Below are 18,151 nucleotides of genomic sequence, written 5' to 3'. Positions count from 1 at the left end.
GACAAACCGGGGCTGAAAGCCCCGCGAGCATCGGCAAAGCCGAGCCGGGGATAAAGGAGCGAAGCTGCCGAAAGGCTGGAAAAATTCGGGTAGAAACGCGAGAAGTACCGACAAAACACAACAGCGCGAGTTCTGGTATTTTTAAAAGTTATTATTTTTAAAGAGTTAGGCAACCGCACTCCCCCCCCCGCCGCCCCTGAGCCGAAGGGAGAGAGGAAGGCGAAAGAAATAAAAGGGTAAAAAAAAAATAAAAAGGAAGAAAATAAAGACAGACACTGGTTGAAAAGTTACGTAAATAAACATTTTTCAGATTAAAAACAAAAGCATGTCCAAACTAGAAACGTTTACAAGATGACAACTACTAACAAACTTTCTCTACAGCATTGCTATTTAGTAGTAACAATAATAATAGAATAATAATAATAATCACCTCTTTATAGGATGGCACCTTGATCCTTAAATATTGTCCAGTGTGTAAGGTCAGTGTGCGGAGGGTTAGGAGCGGAGAGGGCTGATTTTTCTTAAAGGGGCAGATCAGGGAAGGCTGTGATGGTGCCGGCAGAGAGGAGGGGGCAGAGATAAGTGGTCTGAGGAAGAGGATAGGACAAAAAAAAAAAAAAAAAAAAAAAAAAAAAAAAAAAAGAAGGAAAAAAAAAAAAAAAGACCAAACCAGCCCGATGATGATGAATACATTGGAAAGTTTTTTTGGCCCTGGTGAGGGTGTCAGATTGAATGCTCTGTGCGCATGTGCGAAGGTGTCCAAACTGACAATGCTGGGGAGATGAAGATAGTGTGTAGCTGCTTCTGGGCTCAAGGAGGAGGAGAGGAATCCACACGCCGACACGATGAGATCCAAGGCGAGGGCGAGAAAACTGCCCAAAAGTAGGTCCTTTCTCTCCCTTCTTCCGCGTACCGGCGGCGGGGCCGGGGGCACGGAGCCGGGCCGGGGGCTGCGCGGGGCTGAGCCCCTCTCGCCCTCCCTCCCTCCCTCCCTCCCCGCGGCGGCCGCAGCCCCGCACCGCCCGCCCGCCCCTGGGCGCGGATCCCCCCGCGCTCCGCTCCGCGCTCCGCGCTCCGCGCTGCCCCGCGCTCCGCTCCGCGCTACCGCGGCGGGCGGGCGGTGCGGGGCCGGGGGAGAAAAGCGAAAGTTAGAGCTGGAAGTTGACGAAAGGGGATAGCGAGCAACTTTTTTTTTTTTTTTTTTTTTTTTTTTTTTTTTTTTTTTTTTTTTTTTTTTTTTATTGAGTCGTTCCAAGTCTTGTGAAATAATATTCCCGGCTCCTGAAATAGTGGGCGCTAGAGGTCTGCGTTTGGCATCTGCCGGCGGGAGCCGAGAGACGGAGCGCTGGAGAGAGGGGGAGAGAGAGAGAGAGAGAGAGAGAGAGAGAGAGACAGGCAGGGGGGGAGTGGGAGAAACCCTTCTGGTCTCGGGAACAATTATCGAGGAAAGGGAAGGAAGAGAATTTGTAGCAAAAATGGATCCGCTCTCAGTGAGGGGCTTTGGAGTCGCAGGTCCAGAGGGAAGATCCTGAAGGCAGCTCGGGTGTCCCAGCTGGGGGTTAAGAAGGTCTGGGGGAGGGGAGTGTGGGGGAGTGTCTTTAATTTTTAATTTTTTAAAATTTACTTGGGGGTGGAATTGCAGCTCGTAAGTCTCGCCGCTCAGCTTTTCCCCCCCCTCCGTCTTCCAGCGGACCTTCTCCCCGTTCGTTCTTTCTTTCGAATGGTTTTTAGCCTGGATTTTCCGAGGAGGAAGGAGAGTGTGGCTTTTGTAGGGAAGAGCGGGTCCTCTCTGCCCCCGCTCCCGCAGAGCCCCGCTGCAAAGGCTCGGGATGGTTCCTCGGTGATTCCCTGTTAGGTTCCGGTGGCAGCGCAAGATCCCGGAGCTGGGCAGCCAGTCTGTCCTTTTATTATTATTATTATTCTCATTATAATTATTGTTATTACTACTACTACTATTATTTAGTTTCTGTTTCGCTCTGCCTCGGTGCGAAGTATCCGGAGCTGCAGAAGTTCCAGCTCAGTCTGTGCCCCGCTGGAAACTCCGCTCGTAGCTCTCGGAAAAGGCTCGGGCGAGCAGCGGTGCCCGCTCCGGTTCCTCGCGTGGGTTTCCACGGGATCCCCCGCGGGATCTGGGGCCGCTCCGAGCCGGGGTGAGGCGGGGGGGATCCCCCCAGGTGATGGAGAGCATCCCCCTCTGCAAACCCCTTCGGGCTTCAGCCTCTCCCCGCGGCTGCCGAGGGGTCACGGGCGCTCCAGCGCTCCCACACGTGGGCTCCGAGCTTGATTTTGGCATTCAAGTTCGTCATTTCGGAGCCTTCCCAGGCCGCCAAGGTCAGCGAGGGCCGGTGCCGCCCCTCGGGATGAGCCGCGCTCGCCCCTTCCCGGGGAGGCCGCCCCGCTTCCAGGGGGGACCCTTCCCAAAGCCAGCGCGGCTCCCGGGGCCACTTTTCCTCACAAAGTCGCTTTTGTCGCCGCGTTTGTCGCCGGCCCCGAGCTCCGGCCGCCGTTGGTGTTTGGCGGCCCCAGGCCCCGCGGTTCACCTTGGTGTCGCGACATTTTCCATCGCGATCCAGGAAGGTCCCCCCTGTCCCCAAAGCGTGTCCGTGTGTCCCCCGAACACCTCCCTCGGCTCTGCGGGCACCAGCGCTGCTCAGGGCGGGATGGGTGACTCTGTGCGTGGTCAACATTGTCACCCCATCGTTGTACGGGAAGTTCATTGAATTAATCCAGGGATTTTATTTTACTTTAATTTATATTTTTCACAATAAACACTCGTTTTAAGCGTCCCCGTTCAAACAAGAACTTTTTAAAAAGTCGTCACTGATTGTTTTAGGTTGTTAAAGTGAGGAATGATTTTCAGAGCTCTCTTGGCTGGAAAAGCGAAGTTCAATGGTTAAATAAGGCGGAATATTTCACTTTTACTTTTATTTTATTTCTTTTTTTTTTTTTCCCTCGCCTCTCCTTCCATTTCTCTTTACTTCTTGAAAAGGCCCCGGGTTTTTTTTGCAGATGTGTCCCGGTGGGTTCAGCGCGGGTTTTTCCAGATGTGTCCCTGGTGGGTGCCATGCGGATCCGGCCGCGTTTGAGCGCGGCTGGGACCCTCCACGCTCCCTCCGTGAGCTCTCACCGAGCTCCTGCAGCTGAAGGACTCAAAGATTTTCGGTGCCTGGATATCTCGAGAGCTCAGGGAAGGGCTGGGAGCTCCGCGGCCGGGAGCGAGCCCTTCCCGGCGGCCGCGAACGCGCCTGGAAGCGCCTGCTCGGAGGCTGAGCCCTGATTAAAATCAGGTGTTTAATACAATACAAGGCCCAACGGTTTATGGGGTTTCAGCCGAGGATTTTTTAGGGATCACAGTTCAAAACAGTAGTCCAGAGCTAAGGTTTCAATATCCCAGGAGTATTTATTTGCCAAACAGATTAAACACGGACACGAGTGTGGGATCTCGCTGTATTTTCCCCGACGAGGTAGCCACAACTTCTTTCACCGCATGGGATCCATCAGGTCCCTTCCCAGCTCGTTTTTCTGGCTGCTCCAGCCCCGGGAGCGGCTGCGGGTGCTGGGAGAGCCCGCACGGCCCCGGTGCGCGGCCGCCGAGCCGTGCGAGGCAGCGGCGCACGGGGCTTTAAAAACACGCCGTGTGCCGCAGAATTTCATTCCATTGGACAATATTTTAAGCAGATGTGAGGCTCCGCTGGGAATTCCACAATATTACCTGCCTGGCAAAAGGGGAGAACGCGTGTGCGCTGGGGTGGGAGAGGAATTCTCGGCGGTTTCAGTGCCGCTGACACCGGGAGAGCGGCAGGTACCGGGGGCAGCGGAGCTGAACCGGAGCCGGGAATGGTTCTCGCTCGCTCCGCGCCTTCCAGCCGGGCTGGGAGCCTTTAGAAAGGGCCGTAAATCAAAAACACGAGGCTCGCTCAGGGTGCAGGGAGGAGCAGCAGCCCCGGGGGTGCCGGCGCCCAGGTGAGCGCTGCCCCCGCATCCCCCGCAGGGCCGGGCTGTGCCCCGCGGCTCCGGGGCTCGGCCGCCCGCAGCCCCGCAGGGATCAGCGGGACGGGCAGGTAGAAGGCCAAGCCGCGTCCGTCCCGCTCCAAGGGCCTCGTCCTTCGGCGAGAAAATCAAATCTGGGGAGCGGGGAGAAGGCTCTGAGGCAGCCGGGGGTCTCGCTGCTGCTGGCAGGGAGAGGATGCGGAAGAGGCGAGGGACACAGGAGCTGGGCTCTGCACGCTTACAGCGAATTCGTTTCCTTTCGAAATCCGTGAATTTCAGAGAACAACCGCGACACCGAGCCACACACGGCAGGGCAGGATCGCAGGCTCTTAAATAAACGCTGGCAAACGGTGGCTGATACTTCTGCAGCCCCGTTTGTTTTTCACTGTTAGGAATAGGACCGAGGCACACTTTGGGGCCGGAGTTTTCAGGCAGCGCCGGTGCATCCTCCGGGCAGGCTGGATTGGCAGGAAAATGGTTGTGAACCCAACCCTGCCGTGCCCGGCACCGGTTCCTCGGTTTCAGGCTTCGCCTTCGAGGAGAGAGCAGGCTTCCCGTTTACTGATAGTTTATTAATTTTATTTTAATTAAGGCTGAAGAGACAGCGAAGGGGAAAGGGAGAGGGAGAGGAGCGAGGAGAGCTGGAGCCCAAGCGCCACTTCCAGGCGCATGGCTCCGTTTGTGCTCCCACAGACGCTTCCAAAGCTGCCACGCACCGAGGAGGAAAATTTATGGCGCTTTGGGGCGTTGAGATTTTTTTTCCCCATCTCCGAAGCTCTCCCTCTGCCCTGTCCCTACCCAGAGCCCCGGTCACCGGGGAGAGGAGCGAGCGGCCCCGCTGTGCCCGGCTCGGTTCCCTGCCCTCGGTGACCGGGATGTCCCCAAAGCTCTCCCGAGCAGCAGCCGCGGGTGCGGAGCCCAGCGCAGGTGCGGAGCCGCCGCCGGGTCCCCACCGTGGCTGGGTCCCCCCCTGTCCTGCCCCGGATCTGTTCAATTAGGCAATTAGGGATGCGGGGCAGGGAAGAGAGGGGGGTTGATCCGCTAATTAAGGTGATGCGTAATTAGCGCTTCAACAAAAATCGCCGAGCATTTGAGATCACTTTACTCTTAATTTATTTTTTTTTCATTCCCCCCCCACCAAATTCTACAAATATAATGTATCAATTCCCCCACTCGTCCCGCGTGGGTTATCTGGGGAAAAGCACAGAGGGAACAACTGCAGGGCACGTCCTCTCCTTGGCCTGGGCAGGAATTTGGCAAACGGGGGCACCGAGCTGGGGTTTGGACGAGGGGCACAGGCTGCTCTCACCCGCAGGGCAGCTCCGAGGTGCCAAAGGGATCGGGATTGGGGTCGGGCCAGTGCTCCTGGGTGTCCGAGCAGCTCGCATGAGGTGCGTGTGATGCCCATCCACGTGCGCTCCCATCACGGGGCAGCACCGGCGGCTCCGCGCACAAATCCAAGTTTATAAAGTGCGTCAGAGAAAGGCACGTTATCCCAAATCCGCCGAATTCCCGATTTCACGGAATTCCCGTTCCCTGCGAAACCTCCGTGCCGGTGCAAGGCGCGTCTGTCTGTGCAGAGGCGTTTGTCTGTCGGGCTGGCAGCGCACATACAAAGCTCTTAAAACACGCATTAAAATCACAGCTACTGTACGGTCACGACCCAGAATGTTCCGTGCAGAAATCGGACTGAATCTCTACTTTATGTTTAGTTTTTTAACTCGGCCACCTAAACCTGCTTTATTTTTAGGCTTTGCGCTGGGACTGCTGTGTGGCTTCAGGGATGGCAGAGGAGGTCTTTAATGAGCTGGGGGCATAAAAATAAACCCAACATTTTCCTGAGGGCTGCTATTAAAAATACCTGGGGAAGACACGGATGTCGGGAAAGCCCAGAACTGCCCTTTTGCCCGATTTTAGCCACGCATTAGCGGGGTCAGAGAGCCCCGAGGGCAGCAGGGTTGGCAAGAGCCGGCCGGGATGGAGAGCAGCGCACCTGAAGCGCGCACGATCCCCGCTCCTTTCCAGGCAAAAAGCGAGGCAGGAGCTTGGATTTCACCCCACGGCAGCGCTGTAATTCATCGCTACCGCTCGCTGCTGTGATATCCCGGCTCCTCGGGCGGCTGGGAGCGTTCCACGAGCGGGGAATTCTGCCGGGATTCTCCGGGTCCCACCTGCCCGCCGGGCTGCGGGCTCCGGTCCTTGCAGGGAATGGCACGGGAATGTCCTGTGCCAGAGGGAATGGCACGGGAATCTCCTGTGCCGCAGGGAAATCGCCTCTCCAGGCACGGCTGAGCTCCTTCGTGTCTGCAAAGCAGCCGGAGATTGTCGCAAGGAAAGGCCCCGTTGAGTAAGAAGTGTTATTATTGTGATTATGGCTATGATTATTACGGCTTACGTGGTTTATAAAAAGCTCGGTGCTGTTTAACACGGTGCTTTAAAGACAAAGGCCTGAGAAGTTTGCAAACATGAAGGAGGTGAGGCTCAGGAGCCACCTGGATGGTGGGGAATGAGTCGTGATCCTCTGGCAGGGCTGGGGAAGGGAGGAGGTGAGTGCAGCGATTTGTGCAGGATCCCTGCCCGCTCCTGGTGGCAGGATCAGGAGGAGAATCCACATTTTTCAGAGTTGCTTTTGCAGGGAAAAATGTACCTGTAAAATTTCCATTCTCTCTGGTTATTATTATTTCCCCCTCTCCGTCTTGATGCATTAAAACTTCAGCGGGGTGAAATTGTTTAGTGGAAGAAAAAGCTGCATTCCCAACCCAGACCCTTCCTGTGGCGCAGAGCTGATGGCACCTGGGATTATTTGTGCCCTCCGTGGGCCAGGACAAGCTCGGGCTTTGTTTCCACAACTTGCTCTCTCCTATTACTGTATGTGTTTATTTTTCCCCCACTTAGGGATTATTTAAATGGCAAACTCCGATTTAGCGCTAAGGGGAAACATCCAAACCTTGGCTGATAATGATTTTCTCGTGCCTATTTCCCAAAAGATAGCGTTCGTCCCAGGGGGGTGAGAGCCCAGCACATCAATAAAGGCACATGCACAGCGTCTGTCTGCAGCTGGGGATGGACACATCCGAACAAGGGGATGTGCAAAAAACACATTTGTTCCACTCTGGGTAACAGCCTGTTGATATGGCATCCCCCTCCAAAATTCCTGCTGGCCTTTCTCATCTTAAATACACCTTTTTATTTTATTTTTTTTTCCTTCTTTTTTTTCTTTCTTTCTTTTTCTTTCTTTTTTTTTTTTTTTCTGGAGAAATTTCAGTTCAGGGATGTTGGAGTGGAAAAGATCTACGACCTTATTATTTCTTTTCTTTTCCTAATGGATTTTCATGCATCAGCGCTACCTCCTCACGGCTGTTTATTTTCATTTTTATTGCAGTTGGGTTTGCCTCGTGCACCGTCCAAATCTGTAACAGAGTGTCCCTGTCCCGTGGAGGATTTCTTCCTCCTCTTCCCTCCCTGAGTGATGGCACCTTCTTTGCTCATAAAAATGAAATATGACTTTCATCCCTGCACTAAGTGTGCATCATGCTTCTGAATGTTCATGCCCTGAATAAGGAGATTTTTTTTATCTTTGGGGTTTTTTTTTTTTTTCTGTAATTGGGAAGAAATTTCCCTGCAGCAAGGGATGTCTTGGTGGATAGGTTTGGAAAATGAGCTCCTTTTCCATGGATTTAAGTGCTTCTCTGTGCAGGACAGTGGGAGGAAGGAAAGTTTCTGTTCAGAGGGTGACTGAACTTTCATCATGTTCCCTAACAGAGGTGTTTTACCCAAATTTATAAAAAATAGCTAACAAGGTGGGGTTTTCTATACCACTGAACCCACTTTTGTGCTGCAAACGAGGCCACTGGTCCTCTTGGGGAGACATTTGCCAGGTGAAAATGGACTGAGACAGCCAAATTATTTCCAGTAGGCCACAGAATAATGCTCCCATCACGGTAAATCTTGGTCTGCACTGAGCTGGTGTGGAAAGACTTTGTGGGAAGACTTTGTGGGAAGACTTTGTGGCAAGACTTTGTGGCAAGACTTTGTCTTCTCTTCACCATCCCCTTTTTGGGATTATATTGGGGACAAGAGTGGGGCTGGCTGCACCACAGCCCTCCCCACAGCAGAGCTGCACAGGCACCAGGGGCGAAGCGTCAGCCCAAGAGAAACCAGGCGCTGATTAATTTCTGCCTCCATAGTTTTACATCTTTCAGGTGTTTTGCTTTAAGGTCCAGTTTGGGAGGTGGGTTTTTGGTTTTTTTTTGGGTTGGTTTTTTGTTTTTTGGGGTTTTTTTTCTGCTCTGTTGTTCTTGGCTTGGGAACTCTCCCAACAGAGCCCTGAGACACAATGCCCTGGCCTCAGCTATTGGGATCAATTTAGCCATCATTACCAGATAACACTGTCAGCCCGGTTGAAATCCATATTTGTTTAATAGTTAATGTTCTGGACAAAATACAGAGGGGCTGGGGAGAAGTCAAACTGCCCTGAATGCTCTGCTTATTTTATATCCACTATAACTATTTTTGTCCATGAAAATTGGCTTAATTATATCAATGGAATGTTTCTTTTTCAATTCTGTAGGCAATTAGTCCATCTTGCTGGCTGCAATTTATTTTAATAAAAAAATAAACCAGTGGCGTGTTCAGTTCCTCATCCCCTGGGGACAAATGCGATTGGTGTGTTTAATTTCATTAACTACAATGCGGCCTACTGGAAAAATGTATAAAATCAGCTTTATACAGCTTAAACACTGGCATTTGAAACAAATCATTACTGCATTAGCTGTCACCCTGGTAATTCTAGAATCCAAGACAAAAATATTATAGCTGTTTTTATAACCCTCTGCAAATACACTGTTAAAATAATTTGTAATCATTTTTTAAACATGGCCTGATGTTTTCAGTTAAAATATCTTATCACCACCAGAGAAGGTTGGCTATTCATTATCAAAAGGAGGCTTTATTGAATGATTCATGGGTTGCTTCCCCAGCAGAAAATCCCCTCCTGTCTGCCTGAAGCTCCCTGCTTTGGAGATGGACTCTCAGCACTCAGGGTTTGTTTTTTTTTTTTGAACCAAATTTGTGTTGTTCCAGTTGTAATTCCAGTTTTGGGAGGGCAAGTTTCATTAGCAGTGCAGATGAGGAAAATTCAGCTATTCTTTGAAATATTCTTCTTCAGCTATATTCAAAAATTCAGATTTTCTTCCCATGAGCTCCAGAGGGGAACATCTTAAACCAGCTCTGAGTGTTCCCTTGGGCTCTGAGGTGAGAGGGGAGAGTTCCCAAAATCAGCCCTGATTCTGAAATCAGCCCAGCCCAACCCATCTGAATCCAAATCCTCAACACACACAGATCCTGCCTGAAGCTCCCTGCTTTGGAGATGGACTCTCAGCACTCAGGGTTGGTTTCTTTTGAACCAAATTTGTGTTGCTCCAGTTATAATTCCAATTTTGGGAGGGCAAATGCAAGGAGCAGTTTCATCAGCAGTGCAGATGAGGAATATTCAAAAATTCAGCTTTTTTTTTTTTTCCCATGAAAACCCAGTGAGGAACATCCCAAACCAGCTCTGAGCGTTCCTTTGGGCTCTGAGGTGAGAGGGAAAAACTGAAGCTGTGCCCATCCCACTCTGAGTTCCCAAAATCAGCCCTGGTTCTGTGAGGTTCAGCCCAGCCCAGCCCATCTGAACCCAAATCCTCAACACACACAGGTCCTGGCACTTTGGTTCACACTGCACCCCCTCAATCCAACCTGGGTATTTTTCAGATGCCACAATTTGGCCACAAAACTGCTCTTTTTGATTTTAAAATGAATCTGTTCCCTGTGCAAGAGCACCCAGGGCTGGTTTAAGAGATGTGTAACCCATGAGGAAGGCTGGGCACAGCACTTGTGCCTGATCTGAGCTGAAACTGCTGAAACTCAGGATTTCTGCTGAAACTCAGGATTTCTGCTGAAACTCAGGATTTCTTTTTTAAATGCAAGGCCAGATCCCTGACTCATGTAAATCAGCATCAACATCAATGAACCTAATTTTCACCAGCTGAGGACACGGCCCCAGAGATTTGTGTGCATGTGCATAATAAAAATGTACAAATATGGGTCTAGAACTGCTTTAAGGGGCTTCACTTCCAGCCTCTGCAGATCAATATCTGCTGCAGAAATGCAGTTTGGCTCAGCTTGGTTTTTCTCCTTAACTTAAGGAATGATCAATTCTATAACCTCAGCATTTTTTAGACAGATTGCTATTTTCTGAAGTGGCAAGGACTTCCTTTCCAGGGGAGTAATCCACAGAGGATGGGCCACACTGGACATGAGCCATCTGCTCCCTTGCACGCACTCAGCTTTATTTATTTCTTCTCCCTTCCCCTGCTGTCATAACCAGTAGTTCATTTTCTTTCCCTATCTTTAACTTTACAGCAGCGGCACCTTGGTGTTAGTGATACCAATTTATTGTTTTATTGGCGTGGCAGGGCAAGAGAAAAATCAGCTTTGTTTCCTACTCGGGATGAAATCACTTCAGGGGGACTAAAGAAGCTTGGGGCAGTTTTTCTCCTGGGTTTGGAGGGCACAGAGTGGTGCCAGTGCCTGTAGAGGGTTGATTCTTATAAAATATCACTTAAACCTATGAAGAGGAAGGTGAAGAAGAAGGACCAGCTTCTGCCTTAAAACCTCTATCTTGTTTTATATTTATTACTGTATTCTAAACCCTTCAACTCTAAGTTGTGATATTACACACTTTTATTCAGCCCACAATCCCAGTTCTAGAATTAATTTTTAGAATTAGTCACACCCATAATCCCAGTTCTTTTGAAGCTTTCTCAGGTCAATGCAGTGTTCTCTTATCAGCACAGAAAGTCTGAAACTCTCAGCAGCCAGAGCTCCAGCACTGGAGGGTTGGGATTGGGATCACAGCTCTCTCTTGGTGGCCTGGGCCCTGTGGGGTGTCAGGAAAACTGCAGGATAAGGGTGGAAAAAAGAGACTTTTCCATCATTGCCACGAGCAGCTTTACCTGAGTTTAGGCTCAGGATTAGGCTGGGACCAGCTCCAGGCAAGGACTGGCTCCCAGCTCCAGGCCTGTGTTAGCTGAGGAGTTTCTTCTCTTTCTCTGGGGTCAGAATTTGCTGGCTGGAAAGAAATGCAGGAAGTTTGACCCAAAGTTTTGCTCTGAACATGGAAAAGTTGCAGAATGGAGCAGTGGTGGAATGAGGGCAGCTCCTGTGCCCTGTTATTACACCAAAGCCAACTTGGAGCACGCTGAAACAACATTACCTGCTCCAGGATGCAGGAAAAGCAGGAATTTGGCATTTCACTGAGCTGACAAAGTAACTTTCCCAGCTTAAAAAAATAATTCACCCTCAGCTGCTCCATCTGTGACATGGGAGGGATGCACTCTGTGATTTCTGGACCAGCAATGTCTCATTAATCACCTTTGTGTTGGTCCAGCTCCCACCGAACTCCTTGGGATGATTTTGTTGAATTTGCTGCAGCTGATTTTTTCCTTCTTTTTCTTTTTTTACAAGTTTCATATTTGGCTTAAAATCTTTCATTCCATCTCAGACACTAATAAAAAAAAAAGCTTTTGTTTGCTTGTAGTCTGGCATTTTCTTTGCTTTCAGGACAGTGTTTAGTGTTTTTTATTTCATGGCAAATGGACCTTTTGGGCTCAATCATGTAAATGAATTTTTAAATGGCTGTGCTGTGAGTTCATGTAGTATAAAATCACTCCACCATTTATTTTTTCTGTTTATAGAAAAGGACTGGTTTCATTTTATATTTTATTGCCTCAATGTGAAATAAAGAACCTGCACCACTTGCAAGCGATCATATATTTTATTTCAGAATTATCACATAGGGATAAAATAAATTTCAATCCCTACATGGCACAATAGGCAGATTTAAAAGGAGTTGATACCTCGTGGAGAACTTTGAAAAGCCTTTTGCTCAGCAACAGTTCTGCTCATGTATCCCATATAGGAGAATAAAACCAGATCTTGGTTACTTTGGGAGTTCTTAAATGTTTCCTGCTAGAATTCCCTGCAAGTCTTTACCCAGTAAAGTCCAGGGCAGAATTTGGTCCTTTGTCCTCTGTTCCTGATAGTGTTTATTAGGGAGGGATTTTCTCAGGTGAGCCTGCAGGAAATCCAGGTTATCTTCACTGGTGTCCTCAAGGAAATGCCTGAGGAGCTACTGATGCTCCCTCGAACATTCAGACATTCCTGCTTTTCCACACGGACACAATATTTGCTCAGTTGAGACCTTTTAGGTGATTCTAGTACTTCCTGAAATGATTTATTTCAGGGCTTTATGATTATTGGTGTAAAAAATGGGTGCACCTGTGAAGCAAAGAGACACCAACCTGTGAAAACCCCCAGAGGATCCCTGCTGGACCCCACAGCTGCTCCAGCAGCAGGTGGGTGATGCAGATGTTCCACGTTTCCAAGTGTGTTTTTCATTTCCTCTCTTAACTCTTGGCTTTTGAAGTCCCATTTCAGATAAAGAAGCATTTTTGGGTGGCTCTGGAGTCCCCAAGGTTGGTGGCACCAACATCATCTCCAGCCACAGGCAGAGAGTTTTTCCCATGACCAGGAGCCAATTGCCAGCTAAATATTGATTTTTGGAGCTGCAGTATCTGTTGCAGTAGATCAGGAAAAGGAGCCTGAGTTTCACACCCATCTCTAAATCTATTTTTACCCAATGGACAGTAACAGGTTTTTTTTATTATTATTATTATTAAATATTGTGGTTTAGCAGTTTGGGAAACAAGTCTGGAGGCATTAACCAGAAAAAACCCTGCTGCAGAATTAATTCCACTCAGCACCTCCTTGGTGTTCCTGTGGCTGTGATATCCAGGAGATTTGTGTTATATTTGTGTGATATTTGTGTGATATTTGTGTGAAATTTGTGTTGTATTGGAGAATTTGGCTTTTCAGGCCAGCAATAAGGACCTGCAGGCTGGGCTGGGGGAGCTGAGCAGAATTCTGGTGGGGCAGGGGCTCAGCCCCAATCCCAAACCTGGAGAAAAAGCACAGAGAAATGGCCCTGCCCACCTTCCCTGCCTGAGAATTCCTGGTTATTTACTGCAGAATCCAGAGCTTTGGGAAATGAGGTGGGGGCAAAGTGGAATAGTGGCAGATTCCTTTGCTCTGAGCTCTCTTTTCTCGCCCTATGAAAATCCCGAGGGTGTAACAGGGCAAATTGAGGCTTGTGTCCAACTCAGCAGCAGGAACTGGGAATTCTGGGATGAAATTTTGCATTTCCCAGGGTGGAATTTTGTCTTTCCTCCTGGGCAGCTCCTCAGGGGCCTTGAGGGAACCTTCCCCATGGCTGAGCAGCAGCAAAATCTCACAGCTGGGAGCCCCAAACCTGCTGAAGGCCTTGGTGGCTCCTTGGTGGCTTCCCATGGACTTTGCAGGACTTTGGAGCAGGTCCTGAAGGCCCTGGAATCTTTGGGATATCCAAATAAAAAACTCCAAATAAAGAGTTTTTCCTTCTGTCTGGGTCCCTGTGCAGCTCTGGTTAATGATTAACCACCAAGGGGCTGGGGTAAGAAGGATTTATCTCCATGGAAAAAAATCAGCCCTGCCTTTATCTCCACTTCTAAAGTTCTTCTAGTGTGATTTGGCTTTTAAATATTTGTAAATGTGCTTGGTTTGGTTTTTTTTTTTTTTTTTTTAATCTGTAATTTGTAGAGTTCTGTGCCTGATTCTTCTCAAATATCCCAGAGAAATGTGCATTTCTGCCCCCTCAGAATCCCAGAATAAGTGTGATGATCCCATTCCAAGGCAATGTTTTGGTAATTCAAGACTGAAGAGACAGCCTGGAGGACTTCCATGTCAATATATGTATTTTATATCTTTACTTCTAGTTCAGAATCACAAGTTATAATTCTGCAAGGAGTTTTATTCTTGTTTACAGAGGCAGATTCTTAATTTTCCTTTTTTCATTCTTTTGTCATGACACGTTTAAAATGAGAAAAAGCCTCCAAAACAGCCCAGTACCAACCTGCTGATGTATCTATGTAGAGGTTAAATATTGGCAGAGTGGCCATTTAGATCCTTGTGCCTCAATGCTTCCATTAGAACAAAAAAAAAAAACCCCAACAACCAGCACTCTTGAAAAATTACTGAATTCTCCTTGCAGTGTCGGGTTCCAAGATAATGATGTGTCTGTGTGTGAAAATATTAAATTGCAATAACATGCAGAGTGAGTGGCTTTCTGAATGGGGTATTCAGTTCACAGCTTGGACTATACATAAAGCTAGTGAGTGACAGAATACAAATGGTGTCATAAAACATCAGGGGAATTTAGAGCCAGCCTCAATCTTTTTGATCTATATTCTATCTGTGGAGCTCTCCCCATCTATCTTTAGTTAATGAAACAGTTAAACAGATTTAATTATTTATCACTGTTTAATGTCAGGAGTTATCAAAACAGATTACACTTCCCCCCACACACTTCAAGGTATTAGAAGGACTCTCAATGTCTTTAGTGAAGTCTGGGATGTTTCCTGTGCACAGACAGTGCTTTAAAACAGGTTTTCAAAATGTTTTTAAGCCCCAATTGTTTGGTGACAGCAGTTGCTGAGTTTTCTTGCCTGAGAACAACTTTATTCCTGCAACTTGGCTTGTTTCTTGCACAAACTGCTTTTATTATTCCCAGAAACCAGAGAGAAATGAGAATTCTGTTTCACTTGAGATGAGGAACGGAACAGAATGGGATAGGTCTGGGAGGGTGGGAGTGACAGGGCCCAAAATGAGAGACACACTGAAAAATCCCCCAAATCACTGCAAAAATCATCTGTGCTCTTCCTCTTCACCCCAAAATCAGCCCCAGCAGCTTTAGAGAGCTCTGTTAACCATCGTGTCCAAGCGTGTTCTTGTGGCTTCCCAGTGCCCACCTCTCTCACGTGTGGATGTGTACAAATTTATTGGAATTTAATGGAATTTCTGATCCTCCCCTGGATACCAGCCTCCTCTGGAATGCTCCTACCTGTGGGTCTGGTGTTTCCTGGGAGGAAATTTCAGAATTGCCATCCCCAGGAGTAAATATCAGCATTGCCACCCCCAGGAGGACACCAGTGTTTGTTGTCCCCTCCCAAGGCTGGCCTGAGCTGCTGAAAACCCCCATTTATTCCTCAACCTCATCTGCTCATCGCAGCCTTTGGGATCTCTCTCATGTCTGGGTGTATAAAGCATTTCAGGGAATTTCTGATCCTCCCCTGGATCCCAGTCCCCTCTGCAATGCTCCTACCTGTGAGTCTGATGTTTCCTAGGAGGAAATTTCAGAATTGCCACCCCCAGGAGGAAATGTCAGCACTGCCACCCCCAGGAGGACACCAGTGTTGGTTGTCCCCTCCCAAGGCTGGCCTGAGCTGCTGAAAGCCCCCGTTTATTCCTCAACCTCATCTGCAGCCTTTGGGATCCCCCTCAGCCCGACCACCTGGGTCTCCTCTATTGGCAGCTTTGATAAGAAATCATTCTTCTCCACCTAAGCTCCCCCTTTCCCCGTGGTTTTAAATTGCTCCCCAGCCCTGACAGACTAGCCTCGTTCAAAGGCAAGCCTGGAGGAGGCTGCTGCTTCCCCTCAGGCCCAGGACTCCATTACCAGAGGCCTGAATCCTGTGGGGACCTTGGGGACACTCCCCTCCTGGGCCCGGCAGACAGAGTGTGGCATTGTGAGCGCAAAGGGCAGGGGGATAAAGGAATCCAGCTTGGCTTTTCCCTCACAAAGAGACCTCAATACTTTTGTTCAGCGGGGGGAAATGGAATAATGCTGCTGGGTTTGCTCCCAAAGCCACCGGCAGCTTCACGCCCTGAGGGCTCGGGCCTGGGGCAGAGCTGGCTGCCAGGGGAGAGGAGTTTGCAGCGAAATGAGATTAAAAGGCCTCTCTGTGCCAACACCTGGAAGATTTTGGGCCTTGCCACAAGAATCAAAGGCTGGGGTAACCCCCCTGTGCTGCAGGGATGGGCAGAGAAGCCAGCTGCTGGGAACCCAACCCTTCCTCCATGCCAGGAGGGCACCGGGGTTAGGGGCTGCTCCAGGTTCTTCAGGGAGGAGCCATTCCTGGGCAGCCAAGTGACGTCCTTTATTTCTTAGGTGATCTGCCCCAAAACCCTTCCAGCTGCAAAGAATTCCCTGGGATGTCCTTTATTTCTTAGGTGATCTGCCCCAAAACCCTTCCAGCTGCACAGAACTCCCTGGGCAGCCCAGTGACATCCTTTCTTTCTTAGGTGATCTGTCCTAAAAGCCTTCCAGGTGCAAAGAACTCCCTGGGATGTCCTTTATTTCTTAGGTGACCTGCTCCAAAACCCTTCCACCCTGGGATGTCCTTTATCTTTTAGGTGATCTGCCCCAAAACCCTTCCAGCTGCAGAGAACTCCTGGGGATGTCCTGTATCTTTTATGTCACCTGCCCCAAAACCCTTCCAGCTGCACAGAACTCCATGGGCAGTGGGATCCTGCTTGGTTTTGGGTGTAAGAGAAGGTTTTGTATTGTAGACATCAGTTTTGAGCAAAGTTTGGAAGCATCTACACACCTAAAGCCCAAACTTGTTTGAAGTGTGGGAGTTGGGGCATTCGGATCAAAGCAAAGGTCAAAAATCATAAAAGCAGAATGGTTTGGGTTTGAAGAGACCTTAAAGATCTTCTATTTCCAAATCTCTGACAAGGGCAGGGACACTTTCTACTGTCCCAGGCTGCTCCAAGTTCCATCCTTGGGCACTTCCAGGGATCCAGAGGCAGCCACAGCTTCTCTGGGCCCCCTGTGCCAGGGCCCCACCACCCTCCTAGGGAACGATTCCTTCTGTATATCTAACATAAATTTCCTCTTTTTTGGTTCAAAAATGATCCCTAAATTTTTCCTCTATGATACCTAATGATAAATTTTTCCTTTCTGAAACCTAATTTTTCCTCAAAAATGATACCTCTAATTTTTCCTGGACCTGCCCAGTGGAAAACCTTTTCCTCACTGCAGCTTTTGCAGTGCTGTGAGCACACAGAGGGGCTGCAGCTCCCAGGGGCAGGTGGCACAGATGGCTCTGCCAGAGGTCACTCCTGTGGATAAACCTTCCCCTTTTGTCACAGGGCCATCATTTATGCCACCCCACTTGCCTCAATGGGAGGAAAAATTATTATATTATAATATAATATATAATATATATATTATATTATAATATAATAATTTTTCCTCCCATTGAGGCAATATAATATATATATATTATATTATAATATATATTATATTATAATACAATACAATATAATATGTAGATATTATAATATAATATTATAATAATTATAAAATTATTACATCGGAGCCCATAACGTCATATTAAAAATATTGATAAATTATTGATTAGCATTTAGCTCAGCCTTCAGATGTGATGGACTGGTGGCTGTAAATGCCCTGAGTGCTGTGGGGTGGGATTTCATGTGGCTGTGCAGGCAGATTTCATTTGGGAAGTACAGGCCTGGCTGTGTTTCAGCTGTCAGGTGCTGACACAGATTCCTGATGCTCCCATGGATTTTTGCTGCTGCTGCCAGGTGATAATTCCTAAAATATTTAAGTAAAATGTTGTCCCAGATAGGATCTTTCAGTATTTTTGGGTCTTAAACCCACAGAGCTGTGTCCCAGGGCAAACTCACGGGAGGAAAGGGCAGAGGGGACAGATGATGCCACCTCTAAAGGGCAACAGGAGAGAATATCTTAAATTGTTGGTTTTTTTTTTTCCTGAATGAATTTTATCTCCACAATTATTGTAGGAGCAGCTTCTGGCAAAAGGAGTTGTTGGGAGCCAAGTGCTGGAATTTTGCACCATGGGGTAAATAGCAAGTGTCTGGCTGGTTTTGCAGGAAAGAGATTCCAGCAAGGGAAATGAACTCTGAGAGTGGTTTAGCAGTTGTAGGAAAAGCCCAGTTTCTATCTCTCTTGACCTAAACACCGTAAAGATCCATAATAACAGAAATTAGAATTAAAATGAATGAGTAGCTAAAATAGACCTTTCACAATTTAGTGAAATTAGTTTGATTTTTTTTTAAGAGTGTTCTTTGCTCAGCTCATATCATAGAAAATAGCTGTTAAAACATTAATTACTTTAATTCTAACTCTCATTAATTTTGAGGCATTATTTTATCCCTTGTTGAACTCCAAACCTATTCAGCTGTGCAAACTTTTGTACGG

At 48.2% G+C, this 18,151-nt stretch overlaps 1 protein-coding gene across 3 annotated transcripts in view; it reads left to right on the top strand.

Annotated features, from left to right (window-relative positions):
- Window positions 1-757: 757 nt before the first annotated feature.
- PRDM16 (PR/SET domain 16) overlaps window positions 758-18,151 on the top strand; it is a 308,987-nt gene continuing 291,593 nt past the window's right edge. For all 3 annotated transcript variants that reach the window (XM_071448934.1, XM_071448935.1, XM_071448933.1), the window contains exon 1: window positions 758-882. In XM_071448934.1, coding sequence (XP_071305035.1) covers window positions 846-882 — 37 coding nt within the window. In that variant the 5' untranslated portion in view covers window positions 758-845. The remainder of the gene's footprint in view (window positions 883-18,151) is intronic.

This window comes from Agelaius tricolor, unplaced genomic scaffold (assembly GCF_023055355.1).
Source record: "Agelaius tricolor isolate 1412-34295 unplaced genomic scaffold, bAgeTri1.0.p SCAF_28, whole genome shotgun sequence".
NCBI classification, from domain to species: domain Eukaryota; kingdom Metazoa; phylum Chordata; class Aves; order Passeriformes; family Icteridae; genus Agelaius; species Agelaius tricolor.
The sequence above is the reverse complement of the archived record's forward strand: the minus strand, read 5'-3'. Positions and strand labels throughout refer to the sequence as shown.